Source organism: Gobio gobio (assembly GCF_949357685.1).
Source record: "Gobio gobio genome assembly, chromosome: 19".
Taxonomy (NCBI): Eukaryota; Metazoa; Chordata; class Actinopteri; order Cypriniformes; family Gobionidae; genus Gobio; species Gobio gobio.
This window is the reverse complement of record NC_137112.1, coordinates 11554540-11571464: the sequence shown is the minus strand read 5'-3', so window position 1 is coordinate 11571464 and position 16925 is coordinate 11554540. Positions and strand designations below refer to the sequence as shown.

The 16925-nt window shown below is 37.5% G+C and overlaps 2 protein-coding genes across 2 annotated transcripts in view; one reads left to right on the top strand and one right to left on the bottom strand.

Moving 5' to 3' along the window:
• suox (sulfite oxidase) overlaps window positions 1-16925 on the top strand; it is an 892829-nt gene that overhangs the window by 354776 nt on the left and 521128 nt on the right. The window lies entirely within an intron of this gene.
• col2a1b (collagen, type II, alpha 1b) overlaps window positions 1-16925 on the bottom strand; it is a gene marked incomplete at its 5' end in the record, with an annotated part of 59310 nt that overhangs the window by 22002 nt on the left and 20383 nt on the right. The window contains 14 exons of the mRNA XM_079844456.1: window positions 2944-2997; window positions 3083-3136; window positions 6309-6362; window positions 6545-6643; window positions 7635-7688; window positions 7776-7874; window positions 8670-8723; window positions 8952-9059; window positions 9601-9654; window positions 11631-11729; window positions 11917-11961; window positions 14581-14679; window positions 15361-15414; window positions 15501-15545. Coding sequence (XP_079700582.1) covers window positions 2944-2997; window positions 3083-3136; window positions 6309-6362; window positions 6545-6643; window positions 7635-7688; window positions 7776-7874; window positions 8670-8723; window positions 8952-9059; window positions 9601-9654; window positions 11631-11729; window positions 11917-11961; window positions 14581-14679; window positions 15361-15414; window positions 15501-15545 — 972 coding nt within the window. The remainder of the gene's footprint in view (window positions 1-2943; window positions 2998-3082; window positions 3137-6308; window positions 6363-6544; window positions 6644-7634; window positions 7689-7775; window positions 7875-8669; window positions 8724-8951; window positions 9060-9600; window positions 9655-11630; window positions 11730-11916; window positions 11962-14580; window positions 14680-15360; window positions 15415-15500; window positions 15546-16925) is intronic.

The window sequence follows — 16925 nt, the reverse complement described above, 5'->3', positions numbered from 1 at the left end:
CTATTAACATCAAAAACATCAGTTTTTCTCATCTGTTATGCTTGCTAACAAATACAATGACATCCAAACAGGTTATTCAAATAAATGGTCCCATTTTATATTAAGTGTTTTAACTACTATTAATATTTCAATTAATGTTACACTTTATTTCGATTGTCCATTTAGACATTCTACTAACTATAAGTAACTACATCTCAGCGAACTAGAGCTAGTAGAGTAATTTGACGTACTTGTACATTTGCTTATAGTCAGTATGACTGTTGAGGAGCATCAAAATAAAGTGTTAGCAGATAATTAAGCAGACAGTCTACTAATACTCTAATGATTGCTTCACGAGTTTGTGTGCCCATATAATCTTAGTGAAAGTGGTAAACAGATTTGGCTTTCTGTCTGCTAGAGAGGGGCTCGGAGAGGATATTATACCCGAGCTCCGATTGCCCCCTTATAACAGGCAAAATTTTACAAAAAAGAAGGAGCAGCGGAGGAGGAGGGATGCTGCAAGAACTAACAACGGGAAGAGGTAAGCTGCTGGTTTTATACCTTGGTATTCATTGGAAGATTAGATGGGCGTACTCCTCCCAAAATTACGTTTAATAAATTCACTAGTTGACATGTAGTTGTTAAGTTATTTGTAGTTAGTAGAACGTCTAAAGTGGACTGTCGAAAAAAGTGTGATCTAAATTAATTATTTGAGACAATGCCCTTATTGTGTACATACATTTTTACAATGTACTTATATTTTTTAAAAACACCTGGATGTATTTACAGCTGTATTTAATTTCTGTAATTAGATTTAATTTACATTTCATTTATATAATTACCCTGTTGACCCTTCCCTTACACTTTACCCTAACCACTCTTAAACCTACTCATCCCAGCAAACCTGTCCTAACCTTACCCACATCCACCATAATAGCAGCACAAGTTTTGAATACGCAATAAGAGCATTGCACCAAAAAAAATTCATTTTGATCTAAGTACATAATAGTTAAAGACAACTTATATAAAGTGTGTCCAAATAAATTGTTTATTATTTTATGAATAAAATAAATCTTCTAGCAGTAGAACTACAGATCTCTAAAAGTCTGAAACATGTTCTTTATAAACTCCATTACAAACATAATGGTACTTTCCATAAAAAGTAATTAAGTAGGCAATTATTTACTTTTTTAGTGAGTAATGCAATATTGTAACATTATTTTAAAAGTAACATTCCCCAACATTGATTTCTTTTATGGTAAATTAACTCAATACATTTGTAAATATATATACAACTCATGATTCTTCTAACTGTAACTAAAAATGGTTTAATCAAAGGTTTAAATTGCTCAAAAACAATAAAATCAATAACGATAGAAATATGCAGATCAATATCAACAGTCATCCAGACGGATGGGAATTATATCTTTGCCTACTGAATGATTATTATTAATAAATATCTTTCATCATCTTACTGTTGCTGGAATTGTTAATGTCACAAAGTAATAAGACATGACAGCGACTTTACAACAGCTTTAAGAAGTACCTAAAACACTACACTGTAAAACGTGGCAACCTGATTTAAGCCATACAAATGCATTTTGTTAGTATAAACTAATTCATTTAAGTTGATTCAACAGTGATCTTATTCTTAAATGTCAATGAATCGGCTCTTGAAGCAAACATTCAGATCTGCGTTCTGATCCAGAGAGAGCATCAACATAGAGTAAATCACCTTTTGAAAGTAACTTGATGCTTCAAATAAACATTGTATAAATTACATTGTTACACCAGTAGGTGGCGACAAGTGACTGTTAAAAAATGTATTTGTCACTGAATCATTTGTTCAAGAGAATCGTAAAAAAAAACGCTGATACATCCAGTAATGAAACAAAGTGAAGTCTTTATAACTGAGTCATTGAATCATTAATTCAAGAGATTTGATAAAAATGCTGATTCATCCAGTAATGAAACAAGTGAAGTCTTTATGACTGAGTCATTGAATCATTCGTTCAAGAGATTTGTTCAAAAATGCTGATTCATCCAAGGCTGTGTTCCACTCCAAAATGTATCCCTTCACTCGCTAACATTCCTCCATCTCTTGGACACGGGTGTGGGTCATTGCTCACGCTGTAAGAGTGCCCACTACTCGCAGAACTCGTGCATAAGTCCTTGATCACTTGAAATACACTATGGAGCTAATTTATTAGTTAAACCCCATTTTTACTTATGAAATTGTTTTATGCACCATTCTATATGCATATAAGTTGTTGGAGAAAAATAAAATTATACAAACGGAAAAAAATAACAATGGTATAAACTTGACTGTGAACTTGACAAGTATTATGTGAAATCTCAACATAATTAATATATTATACACTATTATGCGATTTATTCTCAAAATGATTAATATCATACACTACAGTTAAGCGTGATCTGCTGTGACGTAACAATCAAGTTGAATTGTGGGATATAGAGCTGCTTGAAGTGTACATTGGAGTAGACTCGCTCCCTCTGTCAAAATCGAGGGGATGAGAGCCTATCCCCAAAAACCTCCCTCGCCCACTTGACAAAATGGAACTGGGAGGGAAAGTGCTTAGGGAAGTTTGTGAGTGTATGTCTAAAAGCGAAGTGGAACACACCCCAGTAATGAAACAAGTGAAGTCTTTATGAGTGAATTATTAAATCATTCATTCAAGAGATTTGTTCAATAACACTGATTCATCCAATAATGAAACAAGTGATGTCTTTATGAATGAGTCTTTGAATCGTTCATTCAAAAGATTTGTTCAAAAACACTGATTCATCCAGTAATGAAACATGTGCAGTCTTTATGAGAGAGTCTTTTTTTCATAAAAGAAGAGAAAACAAATCATGGTTCTCAATTTATCCAGAATCATGTAGCTCTAATATAAAGCATGGCAACAGTTGTCAGTTGGTCAGTGATCTGCAGCCTTCACTCACCTGGAAGCCTGATGGTCCTGGTTGACCCTGCTCTCCTCTCTCTCCTGCAGGACCCTGTGAACATCACATCATCTCAGTGCTCCTTCCTTCAGCATCTTACATAAACATGTGATGTACACACACATATAGACACACTCACAGCAGGTCCAGGGGGTCCAGCAGCACCCGTCTCACCATCTTTGCCAGGCAGACCCTGCGGAGGGCAAGACATCCGTCACTACATTGTTGTATGCTGAGAAGTGAAGCTGAGTGCCTCGTATGTTGCTGACAAACTGTTTCTTGAGGACAGCTTTAGGCAGTTTACACCTCAGCTAAGACACATTTCTAAATACTTAGGTCACTTTTTCAAAACTCGTCACAACTGAGAAAATCAGTAATAAGGGTCGGACGTCACGCTTCCGATGTGAACGCTCTCATTCATTGATATGGGCAGCGAAAACACGCGCTGCTCATGCTCCGCTGACGCTTGAGATGTCAAACTGTTTAAACCAAAGACTTTGGGGACTTTGGTTAACCTTTGAAAGTACGATCAAAACATGGCAACGTTCAAATCTGTGTCGCGCTGCTGCTGATCTGAAGAGAGTGGCTGTCATGTAAATGTACAGTGAAGCAGCTTCAGTCTTTTCAAACACATTATTGTTACTTATGCGTTACAAACATTTAAAAAACGGGATACAAGTGTACTGGGATAAAAGTTTATAGTTTTGGGTATTAATCATCTTTTGAAAGTATTTTGACACTTGCTTATCACTATACCAGTAGGTGGCGACAAGTGAGTGTAAAAAAGTGTTTGTCACTGATTCATTCATGTCACAAACGCTGATTCATCCAATAATAAAACAAGTTTTTATAAACGAGACATTGACTAATTGACTAATTAGGTTTTAGTTTTTCATTGACTAATAATTTTTAAATTATTCTTTTCAAATTAACATATTTTAAAATAGACTACAGCAATGAACACTTTGTCAGAACCTCTAGTTTGCATGCTATATTGTTTAGTTGTAAACATTTCTTCAGAATCGCAATCTCCATTTTACACAGAAAAATCGTGATTCTCAATTTACCCAGAATCGTGCAGCTTTAGTATTTTGTGAAAAGATTCTGGGGTCGCGCAAGCATTATAGATAGTTTGGCATAGTATAACCTTGGATAGTTTTGTGGTGTAGTACCAAACTTTATCCTAATTTACTGTTGCATGTTGTGCAGTGGACAAGGTTTAAGCCAAACGGGAAAACTAAAGAGATAAATACATGAGTAAAAATGCATTCTCTGTCAGAGCCACCAATCGTGCAGGCGTGAATTGTTTTGGTGTGAAAGCATCGTTCGTCTGCGATTCACGCTCAGTGGGAAAGGGCCTTTACTTAGCATTTTTGTCTTGTTTTCCAGTACAAAGATCTAAATATTCATCAATCAAGATATGATTTAGCTGAGAAGAAAAATTACTTCAAATATTAAGGGCCTTAATATTAATATGCCTGGCGCCACATTGCACTGGGTGTATGATAGGACCCAGTATTTGTTTTTGTTATTTAAAGAGCACGTTAGTAATATGCTAACCATAAAAAAATAGGCAACCATTTTTGTAATCGTTAAACTAGCAAAAGTTGATTCGGACAGTGAACCTGCGCTTCAGACAATGAGCTTAGATCGTTAAAATATGGCCCTAAGTCTTGTTTACTTAAAGCTGCACTATGTAACTTTTCCGTCCACTAGAGGTCGCCTATTAAAAAAAATAGGAATAGTTTGATGACGCCAAGTTTGAGCATGGATTCATGGGATATGTCGTCTTCACCTCACAGTGGTGGAAAATGTTCATGGATGAGATTATTAACGTTACTGTAGTATGAAGCAGAGCAGGACGAGTGTTGTGGACCTGAGCAAGGCCGCAGGAGCGATTGTTAATAAGAAGAGCGGAACACACGCCTTGTGAGCAGCGGGACTTTTATTATAGCATAGTCGCCAGCGGGACTTTTATTATGCCACAGTCGCGGGCACCATTTCTGCTTTTCCGGTCATGAGTATGAGGTAACGCAGCTCTGTTTATCATATTAGATACATCTGAGTGTGTTGAAAAATTATGTTATGACGTTACTGTGGTGGCTGCTATGACACTTGTTGCACACTGCAGTGAGAGTAAAGCGTTTCTGCAAAATTAAACAGGAAACCGAGGGTAACGCAGATATGATGCAATTGACAGGCGACTCCCTCACACGTCCCGGTTCCTTGGGTAAAATATAAATTTTCTCACGATTTACAAATAGTTGGAAACATTTGGGATATTGTAAGTACTCAACTGAACAAAATAATATATAACACTGGCCTAGTGGTTTTTGGATATTTTACTGAAAAAAAATTACATAGGTGCACCTTTAAAAATTATCATAATTAAGTGAGTTTATGCTTAATATAAGAACAAATATCTGCGGTAAAAAATAAATAAATATTGTTTTCTCTTTGAATTAAGTTTATTTTTTCAGATGCCATAGGCAGATATTTGTTCTTGTTTTAAGCATAAACTCCCCAGCAAGAAATGTTGCGTTTAAAAGACGTCTAATAGCCGTCCAAACACAGCCCTGATGTCTAGGCTAAAACAAGACAAAATTTGGGCTGTCATTGAAAATAGACGTCTAACCATAGCCCAAGAATAGACCTGTCATCTAGAACATGAACATGTCAAAGAAGTGAAACCAAACGCCTTGTAATCACTGTTGACTTTCCTTTCATGGTGATATCATACATCTCGCAAGTTATTTTGGCAAAAACGTCAAGGTTATTTTGGCTAGAAGTGGGTTACTCACAGCGAGACTATAGCAGGTCTATAGTTAACCGAGACAGTAAATGTATCTTAATTTAAGAATGTTTTAGATATTTGTACTGAAAAACAAGCCAAAAAAATACTGAGGCCGAAAATAATTTTTTACTGTGTTGCAATTGTACAAATGTCATCCTAGTCTTGTGAAGAATCATCCAAGTAAGAATTTCACCATGCGCACACGAACATAAAGCTTTGACTTGACTTGAAATAAAAGCCAATTGCTAGTTTTGAACACAGCATGTTTTTTTTATAACATCACACTTACTATTTTTCACTTTATAAATGACCATTTACCCAAATCTATGATTAGTAATGTTGACTGAAATATATATGAGAGCCACCGAAATGCATCCAAATGTCTAGTTTTCCTTAAAACACATCACCGTTTTAGCTCTGGGAGACACAAATTGCCAAGAAACACTGGCAAGGGAGCTCAGCACCGCTAATGAGAAGGACCAAAGCTCAGTCGTCTTGAAGATTAGTCAAGCTGTTCTGTTTCCACTTTGTTTTGAGTGTTGTATCGAGGATATTGGAAAGCAAAACTTACACGCAAACCCGGAGCTCCAGCGAGTCCCTTCTCTCCAGCCTTCCCAGCCTCACCCTGCAGCGAGAGAAAGATGACTGATATGAATATGATAGGATGCCGTCATTTATGATTTAAGATGAATTAAGATTCAGAGCAATGATACATTTTTAGAGCAATAATTCATAACAAAAAAGACCAGTACTACATAATACAAGCAAAACAAACTGATGTGTATTGACAAGAGTTTTGATGTTTACATTGCCACCCTTGGGTCCAGGGAATCCCATCACTCCAGGCTGACCACGAGCTCCTGAAGGTCCCGGGGGTCCCGGACGGCCATCTTCTCCAGCAGCGCCCTAAATCCTCGACAGAACACTACCGTTATTCAGGATCCAAACACATTACTAGAGCTCAGATTTTAGCATGTGTTTTTAAGAATTATAGTCGTGTTCCAAGTGGCATAACTCAACTGTGCAGTATATGGATTTCATAAGGTTATTTTGTCAGCCCCTCCCCCTCCGATAAATATGTAAAGCTGTGACCGTTGAGTGTCCAACATTCCACATGTTTTTTCAGTTCATTGAAGTGCACATCCAGGAATTTCAAGTAAATTTTTTCTTGTTGGCACTATTTACTCTACAAAATCCCATAGTGCACAAGTACGCAAATTTGGACACACTTTTTGGGACTTCTTGTCATGTGAGAGATCACATGAAAGGAAGTAGGAAGTAAAGAAACCTCTCTAAGGCCCTGTCCCAAATGGCACACTTCATATGCACTTATTATCTTACGTATGGTCTTACATAATGCCGCTTTGACTTTCGGGTAGAAGTTCAGTGCATGCTCGGCAAAAGTGTGCATCAAGGGCACACACCGACTGCAAAGGGGGCACACGCGAGCACCCTTCTGAAACCTAAAATGACAAATGGGACACCCAGCGGTCTCGTGGACTTCGTGATCATGCGCACGAAGCAGACATTGTAAGTCCACAAGACCGTAGGGGGTCCCATTTGTCATTTTAGGTTACAGAAGTGTGCCCGCAAACGCCCCCTTTGCAGTCTATAAGCACCCTCGATGCTCACTTTTGGAGAGCCCACACTTGAAGAGAAAGCAGCGTTATGTCAAGAAAGTGTTGATTCGTAGGAAGTGTTTTGGGACAGGGCCAATATGTATTTAAGGAGTAGCATGGCCTGAGATTTTAAACAGAATCGGGACAATGATCATCAAAGCCTGGTTTGTAAACACTTGGTCACACTTTCCCTTCCACCTTGATGGGAAGGTTCACTATTAACCATATATTAATATCAAAATATATATATAAAGTCAAAATATTGGCTATCTACTCACAGATGGTCCGACTTTGCCCTGTGGACCGGCATCACCCGGACGTCCCGTCAGACCCTGTGTAAAGAGAATTCCCATGATTTTGATAAACATGTATAATCAGTATCAAATCTGCTGATACTGCAGACAGATGGACTGATTTACCCTTGCACCAGGCAGACCCGGTTCTCCAGGCCGTCCAGGATCTCCGCCGGCTCCCTTAGGCCCCGATACGCCCGCAGCTCCACGCTCACCCGGGGCGCCCTGCAACATACCAGGATATTGACAGAAACTGAATACATGCTGTAATCAAGTAAAACCTGATGGTTTTACCCCATATAGTAACTCATAATGTTTTGATGTTTAAACATAAATTGTTGAATATTTATATTTTGAAAAAATGAAAAGATACTTTAAATGTGAAATTAAAACCAGCAGCAAGTCACTGTTAATGAGTGAGTCATTGAGTTTCAACTGATTCATTCAAACGACGGATTTAGTCAGAAACGAAGCATTTGACTGTCTTTGAGTGAGTCATTGAATCATTTATTCAAACGATTCGTTCATTCAGTAAAGAAACAGTGTGTTGCTCAGAGATGCAAAACAGGCAATATTGCGTCTAAAATGTAAGTCTTAATATTAACTAAAAAAATCAATATCACATTTATAATCATTCCGATATTTGGAGAGAAACGGCACTCTTTCTGTGATATTGATTAACTATATAAAATTATATAAATATAAAAGACATACAATGGTATTTTTGCCCCCTTATCTTAAATATTAGGGGAATTATATATGCATTTTAATAGACTAAATCACGCAGTACAAGTGAACCAGTCTAACCTACTAGACGTAAAGTATGCGTGTGCTGTAAAGTGAGGGACACATACTCGATAATGTCAGATAGAACATTGTTAAAACAACAATCATGATATTATCGTAGACAATATACATCGCACACCCCGACATAGTGATATTTTACTGGAAATGCATTTCATCGGCATACAATTCTGGTAAGGGCTTATTGTGTTTTAGATTTTGAGCATGGCATCTCACCTTTGGACCTGCCAGGCCATCTTGTCCAGGAAAACCTCGATTACCAGGAGCACCCTGCAGAAAACATAACAAATTATTAATAACAGAATGCAATGCAGTACTTCATCAGAAAGAACTATAAACACAACAGCCCTGTCTAACCAATGAGCTTGAGAGAGTCGATTAAAACCCCAGTGTAGCTGCACATATGGGTCACGTGTTGAATGTTACAAAAGACTCAAGAGGAGAAGATTAAGTTCTTCAGTATTGCTAAAGATCAGATATGAGGCAAAAGTGTCTCACTCTCTCTCCAGGAGGCCCGAGGGGTCCAGCGGCACCAGGCTCTCCTCTGGGTCCTCGCTTACCTTCCTCTCCGGCAGGGCCAAGGGCACCTTGAAGACCAGCGCTGCCCTAAACAAACCATGCTTGATTTTAAACATTCATTTTCATTTAATTACGACAGCCTAAGACACATTTAACTCATGCAATACACTCATGAATACACAGACAGCACATAAACTTTACAAATATTGTAAGATTTTAAAATGTAAGAAAACCTCAAAAGTATTGTTTTATTGCAACATTATAACAAATTCTGGTAACACCTTAAAGCCTTTATATATAATGCATTATACAAGTATTTTTAATGCATTAATTATGCCTTGTAATGCACATTATAATGCATTGTATGCTCTCATGAATAACTTATTAATAATTTATTCACTGTTACACCTTTGGTTACAGTTATTTATTAAAAAAAAAAATCTATAATGCATTATACGGCTTTAAGTAAAGTGTTACTGTCATTCTTTATGTTTACAGTCCATTCAGTCATTGTATTTCAGCTTTGTTTGTAGTACAATACAGTGCTGCATATATTACAATTATTATTTATGAAGTTATATGACATTGAAGGCTATCAATGACTACGAGTGTGAATGTAAGGACTTACAATTTCTCCTTTAGGACCAGCCTCACCCTTGAACCCTGCAAGACCCGAATCGCCCTAAAGACAAACACACACTAGAGTCAGATCTATTACTGCAAATCATGAAGCTTGTGATCTGATCAGCCATCAACATTATCAGGAAGAGACCAGAAGATACTCTGAATTGGATTGATGGGTCTAGGAGCAGGTGATGTGACCAACATCTTATTTCTTGTATTATTATTATTAAAGCTGCTGTCCGTAACTTTTTTTGAGTTCAAGATTTACAAAAAATTATATAATGAGAATATACAACATGAATCCATTTTCCCAAACGTGTTTTTGTCTTACCCTGAATCATTATGGTACACTTATAATAGGCGTTTATATGGGGACTATTTCAGAGCGGTCTGGTAGGAACCGCTGCGGAGGAGCACAGTCCCTGCGTGACTCGCCATAGACATAAACAGAGAGAAGTAGTTCCGGCTGCAATGTTCTTCTGCAAGACGCATGCAGTTCTGTTTATTAACCGCTAGAGCGCAAAAAGTTACGGACTGCAGCAAGTAAAAAATACACAAACAGCATGCAAGTACCAAACTGTGCTCTCTATCACGACTCACCTTGCATTTAATAACACTTCATTATCAAACATGTCCCACTCTTTATTTTTGTCTTTATACCTCTAACCTGTTAATAACTTTAAGCAGTCCTGCCCACTGAATTACAATATATATATTTCAACATAACAGCCAGCACTTGAAGGGTCCTATGTTTGTTTGATCTGTGAATTATCGACAATAATTCATATCTCATGCTGCATTACTGTCTGTTAAGATATAATGCTAACTGTTTAAATAGGACCTATTGTGCTTTTGTCCATGTCCATCTGTCTTTAGTGTGTAATGTTGCTGTTTGATCATATTCTCTATATCAGTGTCAGTGTCACCATTGTAGTCTGGAGTTTTCTTCCATGAACGAACCCATCACAATATTTAAATAATTAATACGCAGAATAAAGGGGCGGGGCCTGGTTGAGTTAGTTAGTAGTGTGTTGAAACTGGCAGCTATGGTAAGGGGCGGGACATTTCCTTGAATCGCTTGACCAATCAAAACACACTAATAACTATCGCTTATAACATCTTGTTTAAAACATTTATCATAAGAGTCCCTGATGATCTAGTTGTTCTGCGTTTACTTATATTTACACAATCATTTGAGTACAATGTGTAAAAACATGAGATACTACTTAATGTCATTATTCACATTCATATAATGGAACCTAGAGCTGCACGATTAATCGTTAAAAGATCGCAATCTAGATTACACTACACTGAATGAATGATCCTTTAATTCAAAAGATTATTATATAAACATATTTATAAAGACATTGCCAAATCGTCATCATTTAAGAATAAGATCGCTTGGATCGCTCAAACACCCAAGTGATCTTATTCTTAAATGATGACGATTTGGCAATGTCTTTATAAATATGTCTATATATAATAATCTTTTGAATTAATGGATCATTCTTTCAAGAAATTTGTTCAAAAACGCTGATTCAGTGTAGTGTAATGATTCAGTCTAGGTACTTGCTCATTAAGTGCAGTCTTTATGAGTGAGTCATTGAATCATTCATTCAAGAGATTTGTTTTAAAAAAATGCTGATTTATCCAATAATGAAACAAGTGAAGTGTTTATGAGTGAGTCATTGAATCATTCATTCAAGAGATTTGATAAAAAAACGCTGATTCAGTGTAGTGTAATGATTCAGTCAGGGGACTCGCTCATAAAGTGCAGTCTTTATGGGTGAGTCATTGAATCATTCATTCAAGAGATTCATCATCTCTATTTTAAACAAAACAATGTGATCTCAGTTTATCCAGAATCGTGCAGCTCTACTGGACACAGTTAAAGCAGTGTAAAGCAGTATAATGTACAGTCAGCTGATCATTAGTGCTAAATAAACCACATGTCGGGGTCATGATCGCCTGAATTGACTGAAGATTATCCCTTACTCAGGAGGAGGTAAATCTGAAATGAAGACTGAAACTCACAGACTGTCCCTTGGGCCCCAGAGGCCCTGTCGCTCCCTGAGGTCCAGGAGGGCCGCGTGGGCCTGGGAAACCAGGAGCGCCAGAAATACCAGGAGCACCCTATGGGAAGAAAAGAGCTTCCTTGTATGATCTATTGTCTTGCTTTGTGTCATTCAAATGATCACAAGTGATCGTTGTGTCATGTCAAAACAGGAATGATGCTTAGATGAAATAGAAGTAAACAACTCATTCACAAGGGATCATAAATAACAAAGTCTCATGGATATTTGCATATGCATGTACGTACCACTGATCCTTTAGCTCCGTTGGTGCCGTCAGTACCAGGGTTACCCTGCAGATTGAGCGAGAGCACACAGTCAGAGAGTTACCGTCTAACGCTCGGTCTGGTCTGTGCATTCTACTTGAAAGCAAAATTATAATAACAATCCTGACAAAAAATGAGGAAATAACGAATAATGAAAACATCTAGGCGCCCAGCAACATAATAATTTTTTTAAAAACATAAACAATTTTTTCAGCTGCAGTCTTTCCTCAGCACACTGCACTGCATTTTATACTGTGTTTAATGTTGTGAGCATTTAACTAATACAAATTCCTTGTTAATGCTGCGTATACTTTCTACCAAACTGCTAAGCAGGCTATGGCTGGAATCAGAATCGTCTTTGATCCAATCATCTGAGCTCTAAATATCTTGTCACTCTGAAAACACTGACTGGAACTCATATGGTACCGAACCCTTCACTAGTGACCATCCTGAGCAGTGACGACAATAACATGCATTTCTTATTTAAAGCCTATTTTAAGCTGGTGGAAAGGCCCTGTCCGCATCCAAAAGGAACTTAATGTAAGACTGAGAATGTAAAGTCTGACCATTAAGATGGTTTCCACTGATTATACCCAGCCACCAGAAATATGTTCTAAGAACATTTTGTAACATTCCCAATAGACAGGTTAGGTTAGGTCAGGTTAGACGGCCATATTGCAGATGAAAACAAGGCATTGAGGGACTTAGTCTTTACAATGGCATTCACTGTATAAACACATACAGTTCACAACTCACAACTTTTATGGAGTTTTTGTCTACTGAACTTTTTTTTTCGGAGACGATCAGTATGTTGTTAAACAACAGTTCCAATCCACTGTAATTCTATCCCTCATACTGTAGCTTCATTTTCATTCCTGTCAAAAACCTAAAATCGCTAACCTGACTAAGGTCTATTAAGTTATGAAAACTTTATTACTGAATGATCTCTGAATGTTTAAAACGTAAATTATTTAAAATGTTTTAAAACATTGCATTCTGCAAACATTATTTGAACGTTACGTTACTTTCGCATGTTCTTTGAACATTCTAAAACAAGTAGTAGGGGAGAGCGAACACTTTTTGACTTTCTCAGTTTGTGTAAATTCACTGGGTTTCAGATTATTTATTTTTTCCCACATTAATTTCATACATGTCTATTATAAGTATGTGGTTTTGTTTCATTAATACAGTGTATACTTTTTTCTTGATTTACCCCCTAAAGAATGGAAGTGAAATGTGACAACATGCCCCATAGGTGGGGTACATTTGTAACATGACCAAATGACAGCTAAAAATGTGATCTAATCCAATAAAAAATATATACAAGACAAACTAAAATATTTTGTCAATAAAATACAATTATTAACTTTTTTTAATAATTAAAAATAAAAAAATTTTTGAGTTTGACAACAAACACCTCAAAACAGCTATACAGCATAGTTCAAATCATAATAATAATAATTAATCATTTCTGAGCATTCAGTCTTTATTCACCACTTTCTCATGGTTTCTCAATAGAATTCATAAAAGTATAGAATATAATATCATAGTTCTAATAGGGACACATTGTAACGCAGTGTGACAACATGCCCCACCTGCACAAATGGGATTTAACCGCGGCTCGTGTCTTCTGCTGGTTAGATCAGCATTTAAGAACAATCTCAACTATTTAATTGCAGATATAAGATTACAATAATATCAGATTTGTCTCATTTTAAACAAACACAAAAAACAGAGATGAAAAATGAACCCAAGTAAGAAATGTACTTTTGCGATGGTTAAATAAATGTTCAGTGATGTCTTGTAAACTAGTAAATACACTAAGTTTCGTCATCCTGGCATGTGTGGAAAGTTTTAAACCATGTGTTGCAACTAACCCCGCGTTAGGTTGTGGCCCACTCTCCCCTAACATTTAAAAAACTAAACATATAACGTATAAATAACCTTTTTGTACATTTTGAGAACATTATTAAATATCAGATAACTTTGAATGAACATTCTATTAATGTTACTGGAAGCACTTTTGTTCATAACTTGCCAGAACATGAAGTTCTGTGAACGTTCCCTGTTAGCTGGTTTGTACTTGGTTGATAGTTTAGAGGGGTTTTGTGGTCATGTGAGCTGTGAGACCACCTAAAACCAGCTTTTGCCAGAAAACCAAACCTTGTGCTACTGCATCTTCCATTTATGTCAAAAACGCTACAAAAAAGTTGTGCCCACCCAACATGCTCTTTCTCCAGTAACGTTAATAGAACGTTTGTTCAGAGTTATCTGGTCTTAAATAATGTTCTCAAAATGTTAGCATAAAAACAAAATCTATACATCGTTCATGAACTGTTTTTTTTGTTTTCCTGAAACATTTTAGTTGGACGTTCATCTAACATTTTTAAATGTAACAGCTAGTTTCAGAACGTTCAGAGAATGTTCCTGGTAGTGTTTGCAAAATTTAATGTTGCCTTATCATTTGCATAACCAAGAAAAACGTTTTTATAACATTTAAAAACAAGATTTTTTTGATTGTTCAGAGAACATTTAGAAATGGTGTTTTCATAACTTAATGGGAACACATTTGTGTGTTCAATCCAGGTACCAGCAAGGTACCACTGAGCTTTCTTTCATAATAATAATAGACCTTCTTTTACTCACAGAGATTCCAGACGGTCCTGGAGATCCAGGGACGCCAGACTCTCCACGGGGTCCTTGAGCTCCCTCGGGTCCACGGGCTCCGGTAGGTCCTGCTTCCCCCTATGAAAGATGAGAAACAATATGATACAAACTACTTGTGTGTTTTTACCATGACTATTTCTCCTCAAGAACAGGTCATTTCCAGTGCCTGGGCTGTACGTTAATCTGCGTCAAAAAGTGTTCATAAACCTGCAGATTATTAATAAATTTGTTGCTTGAATTACAGTCTTAATAGCAGGAAAGAGAAAATCACAATATTCCTCATTTAAATAATTAATTCACAGAATAAAGGGGCAGGCCTGGTTGAGTTAGTTAGTAGTGTGTTGAAACTGGTGGTTATGGTAAGGGGCGGGACATTTCCCAAACACGCTAGAAGCGCTAGACCAATCACAACACACTGCTCCAGCCGACCAATCAGAGCACATTGTGCTTTTCAGAAGGAGGGGCTTCATAGAGACAGGAACTAAACAGAGCGTTACTGACAGACTGGGAAGAGAGGAGGAAATAATCAACATTGAAGCAGGAAAACCTGTTCCAGTAGAGCCCAAAAACAACATCAAGACTTTCCCCTTTACATCTAAAATTCCTGCTGTTTTTGGTATCTTCAGTTTGTTACAAGTCATGCATAAAAATACCAAAAACTAGTGCATCATTAATAATGACACGTGACAGGAGCTGAAAATAAAGCTGTGTAAACGGCTGATTAGCAACAGAGAAAGGAAAAATTAAGATCTGTCACACCTTAGCACCAGGGGATCCTGGGAAACCGGACGCACCAGCTGGACCAACTGGACCCTGTTAACAGAAACAGCACGAGTTGAATAAAATGAACATTCATTTAGAGCTACAACAACATGATGATGATGAAGTCTCAAACCTACAGGAGGACCAGCAGAGCCGGGCAAACCATCATTTCCACGAGCACCCTGAACAAACACAGACACAACAGACACTTCAAATAATCAACATCCTCACACAATCCACAAGCAGCTTGGTGAACTGAACATAAGAATGTTTCCATACTGTTATTTTGCATTTTATTGATATCACTATCAGAAGCACAGCATATAGATTTACAGTTTACTGCACTATGAATGAGAGAGAAAGACACTGAAGTCTTGTCTCATTTGACGAAGAAGAGGACTAAAGACTATTCGAATGACTTTATTATAACTGTAGGCTTTCGCAAATTATTGTATATTTCGACACATATAAACATATCATGCTGCTGTACCATTGTTTATGATTATGAAATTCTAGATTTATTCTTCTAGTCATTTATCAACAGTGGCCAGTCAAATGCAAATGTCCCAAACACAATAGGAAGTACATCATATTGCTTACTTCTCACATCTGAAAATAACATGGATACAGGGAACCACACTGCAAAAAATATTTTTGTCTTGTTTTCCAGAACAAATATCTAAACATTCTTGAAGCAACATACATTTACTTGAGAAGCAAAATTACAAGATATTAAGTCCTGTTTACTGTAAAATGCTAAAAAAAAGAAGTGTTTTTGCTTAACATAAGAATAAATATCTGCATGTTAGAGTCAGAAAAATTATCTTTAAAATGAAGAAATTAAGATAAGCCTTAGCTCCCTTTAATTTGATCATCTTTTCAGAAAGCAAGACTTAATTTCTTCACGGTCACTGTTATTTACTGTTTTCTACATGGTGAATGGCACATAGTGCACTATATAGGGGATAGGGAAAGATTCAGACAGTGTAAATATGCTTTCCATGGGGGTGAATGAAGTCTGGTTTCACGTTAGTGTCAATGAACGCCACAGCTCCGGTCCAGAGACACGAGAGCACAGAGCGGATCATGTGATCAAGTCGGTCCAGAGACACGAGAGCACAGAGCGGATCATGTGATCGAGTCGGTCCAGAGACACGAGAGCACAGAGCGGATCATGTGATCGAGTCGGTCCAGAGACACGAGAGCACAGAGCGGATCATGTGATCCGAGAGCACAGAGCGGATCATGTGATCGAGTCGGTCCAGAGACACAAGAGTACGGAGCGGATCATGTGATCGAGTCGGTCCAGAGACACGAGAGCACAGAGCGGATCATGTGATCGAGTCGGTCCAGAGACACGAGAGCCCAGAGCGCATCATGTAATCGAGTCGGTCCAGAGACACGAGAGCACAGAAACGGATCATGTGATCGAGTCGGTCCAGAGACACAATAGCACAGAGCGGATCATGTGATCGAGTCGGTCCAGAGACACGAGAGCACAGAGCAGATCATGTGATCGAGTCGGTCCAGAGACACGAGAGCACAGAGCAGATCATGTGATC